This window comes from Terrapene carolina, unplaced genomic scaffold, assembly GCF_002925995.2.
Source record: "Terrapene carolina triunguis isolate 2854851 unplaced genomic scaffold, T_m_triunguis-2.0 Scaffold50104, whole genome shotgun sequence".
In the NCBI taxonomy this organism is placed as follows: Eukaryota; Metazoa; Chordata; order Testudines; family Emydidae; genus Terrapene; species Terrapene triunguis.
Genome location: NW_020714455.1, coordinates 13,104 through 29,868, shown reverse-complemented (window position 1 = coordinate 29,868; position 16,765 = coordinate 13,104). Strand labels below are relative to the sequence as shown.

At 41.4% G+C, this 16,765-nt stretch overlaps 1 protein-coding gene across 1 annotated transcript; it reads left to right on the top strand.

The window, feature by feature from the left end:
• Positions 1-6: 6 nt before the first annotated feature.
• LOC112118953 (signal peptidase complex catalytic subunit SEC11C) lies at positions 7-13,091 on the top strand. Its single transcript, XM_024217464.2, has 6 exons — positions 7-353; positions 4,761-4,870; positions 6,791-6,940; positions 11,165-11,284; positions 12,326-12,383; positions 12,890-13,091. The coding sequence occupies exons 1-6, from the start codon at positions 312-314 to the stop codon at positions 12,941-12,943; spliced, it is 534 nt and encodes a 177-aa protein (XP_024073232.1). The 5' UTR covers positions 7-311; the 3' UTR covers positions 12,944-13,091.
• The last annotated feature ends 3,674 nt before the right edge of the window (positions 13,092-16,765 follow it).

Genomic DNA, 16,765 nt, shown 5'->3' with positions numbered 1-16,765 from the left:
GGGGGGGCTTAACCCTGCCGCCCTCACCGTAGCCAGGGGGCTTAGCCCTGCCTGCCTCACTCACTCCGCTCCTGGGGGCTTAGCCTTGCCCCACGCCCTCTGCTCCTGGGCGAGTGGGGGGACTTGAGTGGCTTAGCCTTGCCCCCCTGTTTCTTGGGGTGCAACCCGACAGGCTCAGCCCTGCCCCGCCCCAGCCCCGCAGCTGCTAGGCAGGAACGACTGGTGGGGTCCCCCTCGCTCTGGTTTCCTGCAGCCTCCCCCATTCCCTCTCTTTCTTCCCCTTGTGATTGACACCGCAGAAGGAGCTGGCGATGGACGTATTCGGGGACTTGCGGCGAATGAACAAACGCCAGGTAAAGGCATGTGTCTGCAGAAGTGGTGTTTTCTGATGTGCTTGGGCCGTGTTGCATGCTCCTGGTTTCGTGGCCAGTTAAGGCTGCGGTTTGCATGCCACGCGTTATTAGCACCTAACCCTGCTGTGTGTGTAGCATCTGTTGTGCAGTTGCATGTGTGTAGTGATGTCTGCATGTTGGGCCGCTCAGTCTTTTGTGTTGCGCTGCGTTCAGCCTAGAGGTCTAGCGTTGTGAGTGTGCAGTTCATGCTTGTGTTTTGTAGCTAGCGTACCACGGAGTGTCAGACCGAGTTGTTTTGTGGGTATCTCGGACATGGTTGTTACATGTGTAGGATTCTCAGATTTTCACCCTAAAAATATAAACCCTGGAATATCTGTCCTAAGCAATAACCTTTGTTTGAGGACTGGGAGGGTTGCACCTCAAGTTTTTTGGTGGAAGGAAAGAGTGCCTATGCCTCCTCTTTTACAAAGTTACTCACCTCTATCTCCTTCCCCTGCCACTCAGGAGTGAGCAAGTTTGAGACAAAGTTAATGGGCTCATCAGGGCCTTTGTGGATGGGGACGGTAAAGTGGCAAATGTGGCAATCTCATTATTAATATGGAGTAGTCCTCATGTCACATGTGCCCATGGCCAACTTGTAGTAAATATTACTGGTTCAATTATTTAGGTATTGAGAAGCTGTGGAGGAGGGTACCAAAAATCTGGCCAAAGCCCTGTTTTCTTGTAAAACTGCCTAAGGCATTGGAACAGGCCCCAAAAACTAGGACATCCTTGGTTTTCAGCTATACAGTCATCTTACACATGTAGCATAACTAGATGCCCAAGTTCTCAACCAGCCAATCTACTTTGTGCTTGTTATGTGGCAAATTGGCAATGTGTCCTATCTTTTGATGTTTCCTTCCTGGTTGTTCTACTTTGTGAAAGTCCATCATGCTGCTATTCTTGTTACTAGTACGGGATCCCTGCATATATTTACTGTGGTGAAACAGCTAATACACATGAACATCAGTGCTTTTTCTAGTATATACCTCAAAGTTCAGCTTTGTTTTTGTAGCTTCCTGTCAAAATTTTCAGGTTTTTTGACTCTGAGTTCCGTGCCTAGTCTTAGACCACTCTTGTAGTAAGCCAAAAGATATGGAGAGGTGCTCCTGGTCACTGCTGATCTCTAATTGGAGTATCCCTAAGTAAAAATTGCTCTGTGAGGTATCCCCCCTCCACCCTCCCAAAAAATAAAGTATCCTACCAAGGCTACCAAATCAGGCTTTTGGGGGGGATGACAAGATTAAACCTAAATGTCTGCAATATTTTGCAAATGTGAGTTTCACACATGAGGATAGCAGAGAATGATCTACACAACTCCCAAATATTCTTGCTGAACAAAAGTACCACTTGCTTACAGTACAGTGGCTCTGAATGCTGATAGGTTCACAATAAAGGACCTAGTTTCTTGCGTATGTGTGCAAAAAGCTCTCATGAACAGTAATAGGAGTGATATAAGTGCAATCAAGGAGAGAATTAGCACTTTCCTAAAGAGCATATCTTTCTCTTTTCTGTTTCTCCACATTACAAAACCACCTCATGGTTTGTCAGTGGAAGTGTTGACAAGAGAGATCCAGGAATGGAGTGGTAAACAGAGCCACAACTGAAGTGCATTGGCACAGATATGGGGAAACTTAAGCCTGATCCCACATTGTGATCTGCATAGGTGGGCAGCTGTACTTTACTCCTGGGGGAATTCTGCGCCTCTGCGCACTATCAGGATTCATGTCCTGCAGAATATTTTCTCTGCAGAAAATACATTCTGCCTGAGAGGGGCTGCAGTTACACCTTTTGCCCACCAGGGGTTGCTGGGATATCCAGAGCAAAGGGGCAGCTGCTGCCAGGCAGGAGCAGCCAGCTGCGAAGAGGGGATAGAGAGGAGGCTATCACAGTGCCCTGTCCATGGGGCCTGGTGAGGAGGCACAGGATGGGGGGGGGATGGACAGCATGGGGAACATGGGACTGCTGGGAGCTCACACAGACTGAATTCAGAAGGGTTAGTGGGGAGGACAAACGGGTGGGGGTGGAATGGGAGTGGGGGTGCAGGGCTACATAGGGTTTGGGGGGTGGCTGAGTGGGGGTACAGGGACACATAGGAGTGGGGGTACAGGGACACATGGGGACAGGGGCAGATGTGCCTGACTGAATGAGAGAGGCTAGGGGTCAGCCATGGTCTGCATGGGGGCGGCTCCCCAACTCCCTAACAATTCTCTCCCCGGGAAAAAAAAAAACCCCAACCTGTTCCATACTTCTCCCACCCATACCCAACAGCCCCCAGGTTCACTCCCAGGCTTCTTCCCAGCAATTACTTCCAGCTTCCTTAGGTCCGCCGTTATCCCTGACTCTCCCAAGTCTTTGCACTGCTTCTGAGTGGTGCGGAAAATATGTTTTGTACTGTAGTTTAAATGAATTGTTACTCAGAATTCTGTATTCATATGCCTAGTAAAGAATCTATTTGTCAAATAACATTTCTTGAATCTTTTATGTTGTCTGTATTGTTACAGCCATATTTGTTGACAGGTATTTTGAAATAAATTACCAAAATAATTGAAACTGGCCTGATTATATTGTGTTATTTTGACAAAATATGCAGAATTTTAAAATATTGTGTGCAGAACTTCTAATTTTTTGGTCCAGATTTCCCCAGGGGAAGTACTTGCGTAGAGCCCCATTGACCTCACTGGGGCTCTGTATGGCTTCAGAAGTCCACCCGTGCAGGTCACAGTGCAGAACTGAGGCTTTAATCACAAGGTCTGAGGTTGTGTTGCAGTGCAGTATAGTGCAGCACAAATTTTGCAGCCATAGGCAAGGTAGGGGTTAAAATGGTTTTAAGCCGCCATCTTGCCCTCTTGATCCTTTATTGTCCCTGGTGTTGTCTGAGTTACAGGAGCCTCCCCAGGCTGCTCTAAGGCAGTGGTTCCCAAACTGGGGTTCGCAACCCCCTGGGGGTTCGCAGAACGTTACAGGGGGTTCGCCAGAAAAATTTCACTAATGGCGGACAGAGGACCCTGGGCATTGGAGACAGCAGGTGGGGCCCGTTTGCAGGGCAGACACCCTGAGCCCCAGGGAGAACGGGGCCGGGCAGTTGGGGCTGGCAGCCCAAGTCCCGGCAGACAGCAGGGAAGCTGGCAGCCCGAACCCCAGCGCTCCAAGCGGGGCTGACAACCCAAGCCCCAGGGAGAGCGGGGCCAGGCAGTTGGGGCCGGCAGCCCGAGCCCTGCCCCCGTCAGCGGGGGAGCCAGCAGCCCAAACCCCAGCGCTCCCCATGCAGCGCTGGAAGCCCAAGCCCCAGAGAGAGCGGGGCCGGGCAGTTGGGGCTGGCAGCCCAAGTCCCGGTGGTCAGCAGGGAAGCTGGCAGCCCAAACGCCAGCGCTCCCCATGCAGTGCTGGAAGCCCGAGCCCCAGAGAGAGCGGGGCTGGGCAGTTGGGGCCGGCAGCCCGAGCCCTGCCCCCGTCAGCAGGGAAGCTGGCAGCCCGAACCCCAGCGCTCGGCACGGGACTGGCAGCCCGAGCCCCCGGAAGAGGGGGCCAGGCAGTTGGGGCATCCATCACACTGAGGAAATGTAAACTTAAATCCCTGAAAATATTCATTTTTAGGAGGGGGTTCACGAGATTTCACAGTTTAGTGAAAGGGGTTCGCGGGCTGTTAAAGTTTGGGAACCACTGCTCTAAGGACCACTGTGCTGCAGGCCCTTCTCTGACATGCCCTCATCCCTGCCCACCACATGCCCCCCTACTCCAGAGCTTGCAAGGGGTCCTCAGGAAGCTACATTGCTGCTGTCTACCACCTTGCCTGTGCCCGGGGAATCTTCCCCCAGTTGGTTATGGGGTTTTTAGGGCTCCTTTATGCTGCTCTGGCCTTTTCATGTGGCATAAAGAGAACAGAGTAAGGGTGAGGATGTCATCCGGGGTGCAATCCTGGCTCCATGGAAGTCAGTGGTGAAATTCCAATTGACTTCAATGGGGCCAAGGTTTCACCCTAATCTACTTTACTATGCTTGTGTCAAGACCATTGTACCACTATCATGACTGTTAATGCACAACATTTTTTTTTAAAGAAAAGCATACCAGCTTTGTTTTCTGGTTTCAGAGGTGTTCCAAATACCATATGTATTTACGTTGCGTACCTAAAACATCCATGTTTCATACATCACATAGTTTTGTTTTGCAAAATAAAATAGGTTAAGCGTTGGTTAAATTTTCATAGTGTCCAGGTGTGACTCTGGTGAAGGAAATCCACATTAAAATAGTGAGGTTAATGAAAACCTGTTTGTAGCAGGGATTTCTGCTTTTGTACTTCTAGTCTGTACTTGTTAACTGGACAATTTTATTTTTTTGGGGGGGCTTGGTTTGTTTGTGTCTTTGCAGCTATATTACCAAGTATTAAATTTTGCCATGATTGTGTCTTCTGCGCTTATGATATGGAAAGGTCTGATTGTCATCACGGGAAGTGAAAGCCCTATTGTTGTGGTACTCAGGTATGTCTGTTTAAATCACTACTTGTTTTGTTATAACAATAGAACCTAACTTTTTTCTGGTGCGAATATACCTCAAATTATTTGTTATCTAATAGTAAAATATTATCACACGGGTAAATAAGCACCCAGATCAACATTTTCAAACTGGGGTGCCTAAAGTTAGGCTTCTCAATCCATATTTGGGTATCTAAATAAAACATGGCCTGATTTTTAGGGCTGCCAGGTGCTTGCAGTCTGTGACAGCTCTGGGTGCTTGGCACTTTTGAAAGTCCAGATGTTTTCGTTATATGCCTGAATATGGAAAAGGTGCCTAACTTTATTATTATATTCCCAGAATGCCTAGGAGGCCTAGTCATGGAGCAGAACCCCAATGTAGGGACCAGGTGTGAAAATGTTAGTTCCAGTAGAGAATTGCCTTCTGAAGCTAATTAAATTATGGCATATTTTGCCTGCTGAAAAGATCTTTAAAGATAATATATATTAGCTATAAATATTCAGAGTTATCAACTGCCTCTCTACATTTTTCACCATCAAAATGGCATCTTTCTCACTTAGATTTTTTATGATCACATTATATTGATATTAGAGTGGGCAGTAATTGTGGCAAAACTCCTTTTCTGGACAACTATTTATAAAGTCTGCGCTGCTTCCACCTCTTTCAATAATGACTATATTTAATGTAATACTTCATTGTATAAGGGCCCCATCCTGCAAACTTATTAGGTTTGGTCAAACGTGTAAAGTTAAGCACACAAGGATTGTGCCCTACGAAATTGCATCAATAAGGATAATATGTAATAGTAGAATTAGGGAATATTTTAGGCTTTAGGTACAACCAAAGTTCTGTTAGCTTTTAGCAAATCCTTAAATAACACTTTTTGTATATCTGTTTTAAGATCCATTTTAGGTTAAGCTATTTTGCAAAGAATGCAAGTTTACTGAAGAAATTTGTTTTCTCCGTGATCAGATCCTGTACAACTTTATTGTACATAAATATCTTCTTAGCTTTTGACCAACCGACATGGTGATCTTGTTTCCATGAGCAGTGGAACAATACAGCTGTAAAGCACCATATTAATTTATGAACCATGTAAATATATGTTGGAATCCTTCATTGCTTCTGGGGTGCCCACTCAAAACATTCGAGAAGTGACCCTGCTTTTGTAGCACTGCAGTCAAAACAAACTAATCTCAAATTTTAAAACAAAATGTTTTCATTTCAAGACAGTGTAAATTTTGGAGTTACACTGGCAAATGTATGTTTCTACATTATTCAAGAGATTGGAAATGTGATCTGTAGCCTTTATCTCCTGTAGGTTGCTGCCACTGAGTCAAAAACTATCTGGCTTTGAAAAATGGCTGTAAACTTTTCTGATGTGTAATTATGCAATTGAAGATTAATAATCAGATATCCTGCTTCCATAAGCATGAGACTTACCTGCATGAATTATCCCTTTCTATGTACAGCTTTGCTTCATAACATATTATGGTATTTTTTTGGCCCATCATTGAAACGTAAGGTATTGGCCACTGCTTTGCTGGTGGCTCGTTAACCAGATTTGATGGACCAAAAGTCTGATCCACTATGGTAAAACCTTTGTTCTTCATTATAGCAGACAGGACTAAATATTTTTCCATAGAACCTATTTAATGAAATCAATCTGTTAGCTTGTTCTTGGAGACTGGGGTTTCATTTTTCACAGGATCAGTCACTTGGATCTTTCAGAGGCAGGTCACATTTAAATAGGTTTTTATAGTTTTTAAAAGTAGTGTTGTTAATGAAAGGGCAAAATTCAGGCATCAATTAAAATCACAGATTTGTGTATAGATATTAAATACTGTTTTTACTTTTCTTTTTAGTTCATCTTGCATACATCATTATACCTCCAGTATAACCTTTCTCTGTTTGTTTGTTTGTAGTGGCAGCATGGAACCAGCATTTCATAGAGGAGACCTGTTGTTCTTAACAAATTTCCAAGAAGACCCTATTAGAGCTGGTGAAATAGTTGTTTTTAAAGTTGAAGGCAGAGATATTCCAATAGTTCACAGAGTAATCAAAATCCATGAAAAGTAATTAAACTTTTTTTAAATTATTTTTAAGTATGCTTTTGCTTTGCTGTGTTTTCAGCTATGTTCTAATTTAATACTGTCTCCTGAAAATGGCAAATATGGTCCACTGGAAGAGAAACCTTTATTTCCAGTATTTAAAGAAACATTTTTTGCTCTAATCCTGCAATAGGCTCCTTTCAGGCAGACCCCTGTACTTGAGTGAAGCTCCACTGACTTCAGTGTAGGTACATGTACACACCCAAAGACTATTCTGATAACAAAAGCCCTGATCCTTGAAGTCCTGGGTCTCAGTGTGGGGCTAGGGGCCCACCTGCATAGTGTTTGTTGCAGAATTGGGGCTTTTGTTACTAGGAGAGTGACTTCTACCGCATGAGCCTTCAGAAGTCTTAATCTTCAAAAACGGTAGTGAAGGCAGCAGTATAAAGAATTCATTTACAATTCTGTCAAATCCGTCCCCATCAATAAATGGAGTTTGTCAGAATACAGATTTGACCCAAAATGAATGAAGAAAGTTTTATTCTTTCTTCCTATTGTACAATAATAGACAATCCCAAAGATGATTCATTATTAAAAACAATAATAGAGCTACTGACAGATGGATGTGTTTTACCTTTAAATGTTATCTGACACATTTAAAGGGAATAACTGAAGAGTGATGTGTAAAAAAGCAGACACCCATATCCTTGTATATGTTGGACAACTTCTTCCAAAAAGAATGTAAGTGGTTTATATCATAACTCCATAACAGCAGAAATCTTCCACTGATGCTGCAGGTGTTGATCCAGTTGTCTGTCTGTGAGTTGATACAAGGTGAACTAAAGATGTTGGTGTTCCCCCAGATCATATCTATTTAACTTATGATTCCAGTTGAAAGGTCCATTCTTTAGCCTTTTTTAATAGATATTCATATATCCAAGTACCTTCTTTAATTTGAATAACTGCCTAAAATTCAGCGTGACCTTCTGGAAGGCACATGGTAGTGGGAAGAATAAGAGAAGGTTTTCTGTAAGGCAAAACAAGCCACAGCACCATCACCTTTATCTTGCCCCCTTCCCAGATGTGGGTGATGCTAGTTGGAAAGGGGGTGGGGCAATGGAAGCACTGATTCCACACATCCCTAAGCACAATTAGGCTATGTCTACACTATGGACCTTACAGTGGCACAGCTGTACTGCTACAGCTGTGCCACTGTAAGGTCTCCTGTGTAGCCACTCTATGCTGGCAAGAGAGAGCTCTCCAGCTGGCATAATTAAACTACTCCTATCGAGCGGCCATAGCTATGTGGGCAGGAGAGCATCTCCCACCGACATAGCGTTTTCCACACTGGTGCTTTTGTCAGTGAAATTTCTGTCTGTCGAGGGTGTGGTTTTTTTCATACTTCTGACTAAGTTTTACCAGCAGAAGTACTAGTGTAGACATAGCCTAAGACAGCAAGATTTCTGTGGAAGTATGAAAGCTGTGCAGCATGCCTGGCTGCTGCAGGGCAGCTGATGTTGCCTGTACCTGTAAGGGTAACTTTTCCCTAGGTCTAAGGAGCTGCAAGCTGACTGCTTAATCCACTGCCTCAAAGTGGAGCAGGGCTCAAGTGCCAACATGCCTTGTGCTTCTGACAAAAATCGAAAGGCTTTCTCCTTGTCTCAGATGTGGGAGGATTTGTGCCTGTATGACGGAGGTGACAGTCAGTTTGGTAGGATTGTGCTGTGAGGTTGGCAGCACATCTTCCCTAGAAGTGGTTTTAATGACTGGGAGGAAGGAATGCACAGGCAGAGATTGAGGTTTACCCCCTTTATGCTAAGGTTGATCTGTGTTTCTCAGTGCAACCAGGTGGCTTTCAGCTCGTAGTTTGGTGCTGGGGCAGGTCAGATTTCAATTCTCCAGAGAAGAGGTTGAAAGAATTAGGCTTGTTAGTCTAGAAAAGAGAGAGCTGAAGGGGGCCTGATAGGTCTTCAAATATGTAAAAGGTTGTTATAAAGAGGATGGTAAATTGTTCTCCATGGCCACTGAAGATGGGACAAGAAGGAATCTGCTTAGTTTGCAGCAAGGGAAATTTAGGTTAGATATTAGGAAAAGCTTTTTATAAGCTTTTGTTTAGGTTAAGCTCTAGCATAGGTTACCTGCCGAGGTTCTGAAATACCCATCATTGGAAATTTTAAGAACAGGTTGGACAAACACCTGTCAGAGGTGTTCTAGGTTTAATTGGTCCTCCCTCATTGCAGGGGGCTGGACTAGATGACCTCTTACGATCTTTTCCAGTCCTCCATTTCTACGATTCTGTGGTTGTTTTCTGGAAGACCACAGAGTTCACCAGATAAAGCAGTATATTTTCTTTTATTTTCAGTCTTAATATCTCTATAAATCCATGTAGAAGCAGGTTGAGCAATTACATGCCATTGTGAATGTTGTAAAGTTAATAATTTTACATTTGTTTTAATTCTGATCCAAAGTGCTTTATATACACTTCAACTATACATGATATCACTTCACCCACTGCTGAAATGAAGCCATCTCTAGGGTGAAACATGGCAGCTGTTTAACTGCAGACAGCAAATATGCAACATTCAGGACAAAGCAAAAAATATCTTTTCCATTTGAAACTACAGGTAACTTTTAGATAGGCAGAATATAATGATCCACAATAGAATTTTGCCAAGTCACTGGGCTTAAGACTCCTGCTCTTACAAAAAGAATCAAGGGCTTTTTGATGCCCACAAGTGGTCAGGACTTCAGTTTTGTGTCTTTTTTGAAAGTTGGTATCCGTAGCACTATGGTCCTCCGTAATACTGTGCTTGGCATTGATTCAGTTCTATCTGGGAGGGAAGAGTGCCACCTACTGAATCACCAATATAACTTCTGTAGCACCTGGGTGTTCCTTAAAGGTCTTGCACCTGAGTAGTGTCTCCATGAAAAACAGTGAAAGCCCTTTGTAGCTCGATAGTGCTTCATATGCTTTTTTTAAACAAAACATAATTGCAATATACCAGTCTTTTATCATTTGCAAAATGATACAGATCTAACGTAACTGTGATTCAGCTGGGATGCAAATAATTGTACCACTTAACAGTTAACTTTTATGTGGCTCTGTGTTTTCAGTGCAGTCTTGCTATTTTATTAACCGTGTTTTGATTTTTATGTAGCTGTAGCGTTTCTCCAGATTTAAAAGCACATCAATATTTCTTTTAATCAAAAAAGGAATATGATAGAGCCATTTTATCTTTGAAATAGCATATAATATCTATGTTAATCATAGTGGTGAGTTGAACAAGAGCATGGAAGTTAAAGATGGAAATTACCTAGTGCATTAGTCTGTCAAGCCCATGCTGCTACCAAGAGGCAGGATACAAGGTCTGACCCTTCCTTCAATGGAACACATGATTAAACTTTTGTTAACTTCATTGGGAGTAAGATCAATCCTCTAATCCCCTGATAGACAATATATCTGATACTTCACTGGATGTTGTTGCATTCTTTTTCCTTCTCAGAGACACCCCCCCCCCCCCAGACCTTTTCAAAATCAATAGTGCATTTTTCTTGATAGGGCCACTTTCAGTATTTTAGAACTATATACTTTACTGTAAATATGTCCGGCTTTACATGCATATAACTGCTGTTGATGCTAATAGAAGTTACATAGAATCATAGAAGACTAGGGTTGGAAGAGACCTCAGGAGGTCATCTAGTCCAATCTCCTGCTCAAAGCAGGACCAAGCCCAACTAAATCATCCCAGCCAGGGTTTTGTTAGTTCGGGCCTTAAAAACCTCTAAGGATGAAGATTCCACCACCTCCCTAGGTAACCTATTCAAGTGCTTCACCACCTTCCTAGTGAAATAGTTTTTCCTAATATCCAACCTAGACCTCGCCCACTGCAACTTGAGACCATTGCTCCTTGTTCTGTCATCTGCCACCACTGAGAGCAGCCTAGCTTCATCTTCTTTGGAACCCCCCTTCAGGTAGTTGAAGGCTTCTATCAAATACCTACTTGTATCTGGTGGAAAACATCTCTCTAATGTTGAATGGTTGATGTAAAAACTTCGTTATATCTACTAAATCTGTCAGTGAAACCCATAAATGCCTTGATGATACTTATTAAACAAGTAGGATTGGGTGTACAGATTGGTATCTAATCTTATAGTATTTTACTTTTCATCTTCAATCTGCTTTGCAAATATTAATTAAGGAGGTTGTAAATGAAGTGGAAATTAATTTGTCACCCTGTTGCCTTCCAGAGAAAATGGAAACATTAAATTTCTGACTAAGGGTGATAATAATGAAGTTGATGATAGAGGCTTGTACAAAGAAGGTCAGAACTGGCTAGAAAAGAAGGATGTTGTTGGAAGAGCGAGAGGGTAAGCAGTACTTTTCTATGTCTTTCCTACCTCAGTAATACAGAAAGTACATGCTAGGAAGTATTTTGAGTTCTAGGTTGGGGTCAATGTTGGTAGAAGCACAGGTATTAATACTATATCAAATCCTCTGATCATAAAAAGACAGACCCACCTCGAGAATCAGTTCTCTTTCACATTAGCTCTTTGTCAGAATACTAACTGCCTGAGAACTTCTCTAAAGACCCCCAAAATATTCAGTCAAAAATATGCAGTGGTGCGGAGTGTTAAGGTCTATGGTTATTTCACTATTCTTATTTGGAATCTTGCTTAAAGCTACATAAGGACCTCACCTAAAGTCCACTGAAGTTGATGGGAGATTTTCCATTGAGTTCAGTGGACTTCGGATCAGTTACTAAGTGTCTGCCAGACCAAGAATCCTGGCTGTGTTTTGGGCCATCAAGAAAACTCTTGGTGGAAGTAGAGTTCTCATGTCAAATGTCACCCACTCTCCTGAATTGATTTGCCTTATTCAGAACAGCCAGAAATTGGCTTGCCATTGCCATAGAGTTGTTTTTTACCCTGGCGTTATAGATAATGCCTCTTTTGGAGGAAATCCTTTGGTATTGCTGGAGGTTTTCAGTCATTATCTCAGCATTCAAAATCAACTGTTTTAAAGCCCTAATATGAAAAATGAACTACTAGAACTTAAGTTACATCACTCACCAATGGTAGACTATGTTGCTTTTGCAGCTGTATAAGAAGGTGGGCGTGTAAACCTTGTCAATCTTATTTTCTTTTTTTGACTACCTTACCAAGTTTTAAGTAATATGCAGAAGGATGAAGCCTTTTTTTGTTTGAGAGAGAGAGGTCCACGTTACACTTTCTTAGGTTGTATTTCAGATACATGCTGTTTGGAGCAATACTAAATAAAAGCTATTGCTGTATGGAACATAGATTTTTCAATTAAATGTCTAGCTCTAACATGTATATTTTGGAAAATATTTAGGTATCTCTAGCTGTGAAATTATTTCACATTTGTCTGCTTTAACTTTTGTCAATTAGCTTTTTGCCTTATGTTGGGATGGTTACCATAATAATGAATGACTACCCAAAATTTAAGGTAAGAACATTATTTTGAACATTAACTTGTTAGGGCTTGTAATTTGGTATTTACATGATAAAGGAGCAATTTCTACACCTAAGTGAAATACGTAGTTAACTGATAATAGATTTGTATATATGGATTTGGTTACCACAGGGAAAATTAGCCATGTCATATTTTCATGTAGACTTTTTGTTTTCAGTCAATTAAGTAACATTTAATCAATTAGCCTGTCAGCTCACATTTATGTGTAATTAAGCATGCAATTACAATGCATATTTAGTGTTCTGATCTAAGATTTAAATGTATAATTCTGATAATTATAGAAATAAGAATAAACTATTCATCAGCTGAAGCTCTTTTTCATGTGCCAATAGCATCTCGAATATGTCTAATTCTTACAGTTGTAAGCCAATCCAAGAGTTGTTAACACTGAACAGAGACTTACTCTGAAATAGCGTCTAACTGTTTCAAATCTTTTAGAAGGCAGGACTGCAATAATTCTTTGTGTGTTTTCTTCACAGTATGCTCTTTTGGCAGTAATGGGAGCATATGTATTACTGAAACGTGAATCCTAAAACAAGAAGAAAACGGCCTTGCCCAAGATTGAAGTTAAAACTATTGGAAAAACTAATATATTTCAAATGTTCCAATTTCTTTATCAGGTTACGCAAAACCGTGCAAACTTATTTTTGTTTCGTCCAAATAAATTGAGTAATGAGTAAACTTGTTGGCTGTTTAATTTAAATGTACTTATTTTATATGATCTTAAACAGTTACTTATAAACTGAGGAGACTGGCTAACTTAACGGTAAAACTGGCCGATTAAGGAACTCGGTGGTAAAAATTCTTTTGTCCGAATTTATCCAAATTATAGGCTTTATTTACAGAACTTAACTCAAAACAATGGTTAAATGTCGAATCTAGCAACTTAATGTAGTTGTGTCCTGAGCAGTATTGAAGAGGGAAAAGATTTTACTTTGTGACCTCTTTGCTAGCAATTCTTGACATTCCTGGTTTATGGGAGGAAAAGTGTAGTTGTGTAAGTAAAGGACTGAAAGTCAGGAGCTTATGAGTCTATTCCTGGCTTTAAAATGGACTCTCATTGTGGCCTTGAACAAGACACTTATGGTCTGATTTTCAGAGGTACTGAACATCCATCTATCTGAAAATCAGGCCATTAATCTCTCTGCTTCAATGTTCCTATTTGTAAAATGGAGCTAATACTTTCAAGCCTCACAAGGGCCTTTTGAGGATTTATTAATATTTGTAAATTGCTAAATGAAAAGCACTGTAGGTACTTGGGTGATACTACTAATAAATACAGTACCAAGAGAGAGATTACATATTCCTGTCCTAGTGTATTGTTCTCTTCCTATCATGTTATATCATAAGAATATTACAAAAAGATCAATGTGCCACTCTAACATTTCCTCTAATACCTGTCTTGTAATGTGAAACTTCTGGGTTTTTCTTTCCTTGCTTGATAATGTTGATGTTGTATCTTCAATAAACCAGCGATTATTAAACTGCAGAAAGAAGGCCAGGGAAATAAAAAACAGCATGAGGTTGTCACCCTGCCCCCACCAGGAGTTTTACTTCTGCTTTAATCCCTTACCTCTACAAAAGTACGCTATTACTACAATAATGGCCCTCCTTCTGTTAAAATCAGCAGTGCTAAAAAGCAGCCTACAACTGAATACTTCTAAGTAGCATTATTTATTTTGTGCCCCTTAAACCACTGAGCTGTTTTCCCAACAAATTGAATGAAAAAATACAGCTTTCCTATTGTGACCACGGTGTAGAAATAAAATTGCATATAATAAATGGCACATCAGAATAATTTAGATATTTTTAATGCAATCTTCCTAAAGGGGTGCCTTCAAAGTTAGGAGAACTCGGTGTTTGAGGGCAGCAAATAGTGTGGTTATTGAGGAGTTTCATTTTTCAGTTTATTGCTGACACTTGGGATTTATTCGTCCCTCCATACACTTATGTAATTGCCTTCAGTGCTAAGTTCTGGTTTTCTGAATTGAGTTTTGGATTTAGGGGAGTTTTGTCGTTGTTTGTGTTAACAGGGAATGGCAAGTGGGTCCATGTAGGGACATTGCAAGATGGATGAACTGGATTGGAAAGGGAGGTGGGGTATAATGGGTTTGAAGATATCCATTAGCTGACACTCCATAAGAGAATTTTTAATTCTTGGGTTTGGTAGCAGGTGCCTCATTTTAAGCTTTTTAAACAAATACTTCATTGAGAAGTACTGAAATAGCTTCGATGGAATGGGAGAGTCAAGGTGGCTGAGGCTATATATATATATATATAGGACCAACTGAAGCTGGAGAAAGAGACAAGCTTTGAGCTACACAGAGCTCTTCAAATCATCTTCAACTGGAATAGAACATTCTGTGATATTTCAGGGAGTGTCACCATCTAATATGTGCATATTACTGATATTTTGCTGGTTGATGCTGCACGTCCAATTTTCCACACTGCTTTCGTTTGAGTACTTGATGATCCATTAACTGCACCCAGTTTCCAGTGCAGCAGTTGGTGTACCATATATGGTAACCCGTACTGCTATGGATGGGTAAAATGTATAATTTCTGCTTGTATATAGACCACCAAGTTTTAGGGATGATTTAACAGGTAAGTTATCTGAACTGCTGTGAGCACTTCTGTTGGAATCCACACAAATTGTTGAAAAATCCCCCAGGGCTATATGCATGTGGATGTGAGCTTGAATGAACTGCATGTGTCTCACTGGAAGTGATGGACTCTGAACTGTACTCTGAAGGTCAAGGAGGATCCCCCATAAAACTGGCCATTTGCTTGACCTTGCCTTTGTATCTGGTTTGGATATTTTAGATTCTTGGGTCACCCTTTTGAATAGGCCTATCATCTTCTCACTGTTTCAATGCAGGGGATTTCCCACTGCTATATCAGCATCAGAGTTACTCTATTTCAATATAGACTCCAACATTAATAAATCCTATTGCACCTTGTGGTTTCTTTTACTGATGCTGAGGGCTGATCTACACTACCGCAGTAAGTTGACCTAAGTTGCGCTACTTCAGTTACGTAAATAACATATAGCTCAGGTCGACTTACCACAGTGTCTACGCTGTGCTGTGTCGACAGGAGATGCTCTCCTGCCAACTTACCGTATTCTTCTCAGGGAGCTGGAGTACTAGACTATGCTAGACTCTGCAATCAACTTAGTGGGTCTTCACTACACCCACTAAATTGACATTGCTGCATCAATCGCAGCAGTACCGCTCTACCAGTAAGTGTAGACATGGCATTAGGCCAGGTTGGCCCCTTTAGGTGGTGTACAGTCCTGTTTAATCCAGACTGCCTCATGCTATTAGGTAGGTTTATAATTTTGTTGGTTAACCACACTGGCATGTGGCTGGTGTGCTCAGACCTATTGTATAGATTATTAATGAGCTCTCTGCCCTGGTTGCTTTAGACTGTTTCTAATGTGGATGCCCATAGTCATCTGGTTTACTTCAGGCCAGCCACCTGCATTTCCTATCCTTACCCATCTTGGCTGCTTAAAGCAAGTGGTATGGCATAAGTGTCACTATTGATAGGCATTATAAATGCCTCATATAGTGAGGAGAGGATGCTCCTATCCTTAATCATAGAGAAGTGCCAGCCTCTATGCCTCATGGCAACTACTGTCCAGCTGATTGAGAAAGCTGCAGCTATTCTATTGTTACCTTGCAGTGCCATTTGTTTTTATCCGCTATTGTTTCTTGTTGAGGCAGGGGCCATCTTTCCAATATGCCTATACAGCACATGAAACAACAGGACTGGGACCTGTAAGCCCTACCCCAATACAAATAATTGATCTTCAGTTCCAGGTCCGTCTGGACACTGACACCTTGGGTAGATTTTAGTTTGGATTCCAGGTTGTAAGTTGGAGTGAATTTTGACACAGTAATGTATGAATGTTATGAAGCTACTGGATTTCTATATTAAGGAGGGAGGCAGAACTAAGGTGGGTTAATAATAGAGCTGGTTAGAATTTTTTAAATGAAAAATGGCTTTTCAAAAGATACAAAAATATTCATTTTGTTTCCTTCAATCTATCCAATTCTAATAAAAAATATTTCAGTTTGAATAGAAATCCTTTTTTCATTTCCCCCCATCCCCCCACTGAAAAACTTGGTAGGGGTAACCCAAAAAATATCAAATCAAAACAATTTTTCATTTTGATTTGTTTCCTCAAAAATATCAGTGAAACCATTTTGTTCAGTTTTTCACAGGAAATACAGTACGTTCTTATATATATATATATAAGTCCTAAAACTGGTAACTGATGGCCTTCTGTGGAGAACAAAAAGCAAGGAAAATATTTGCACACAAACTGCAACCACATCTAGCGGTTATAA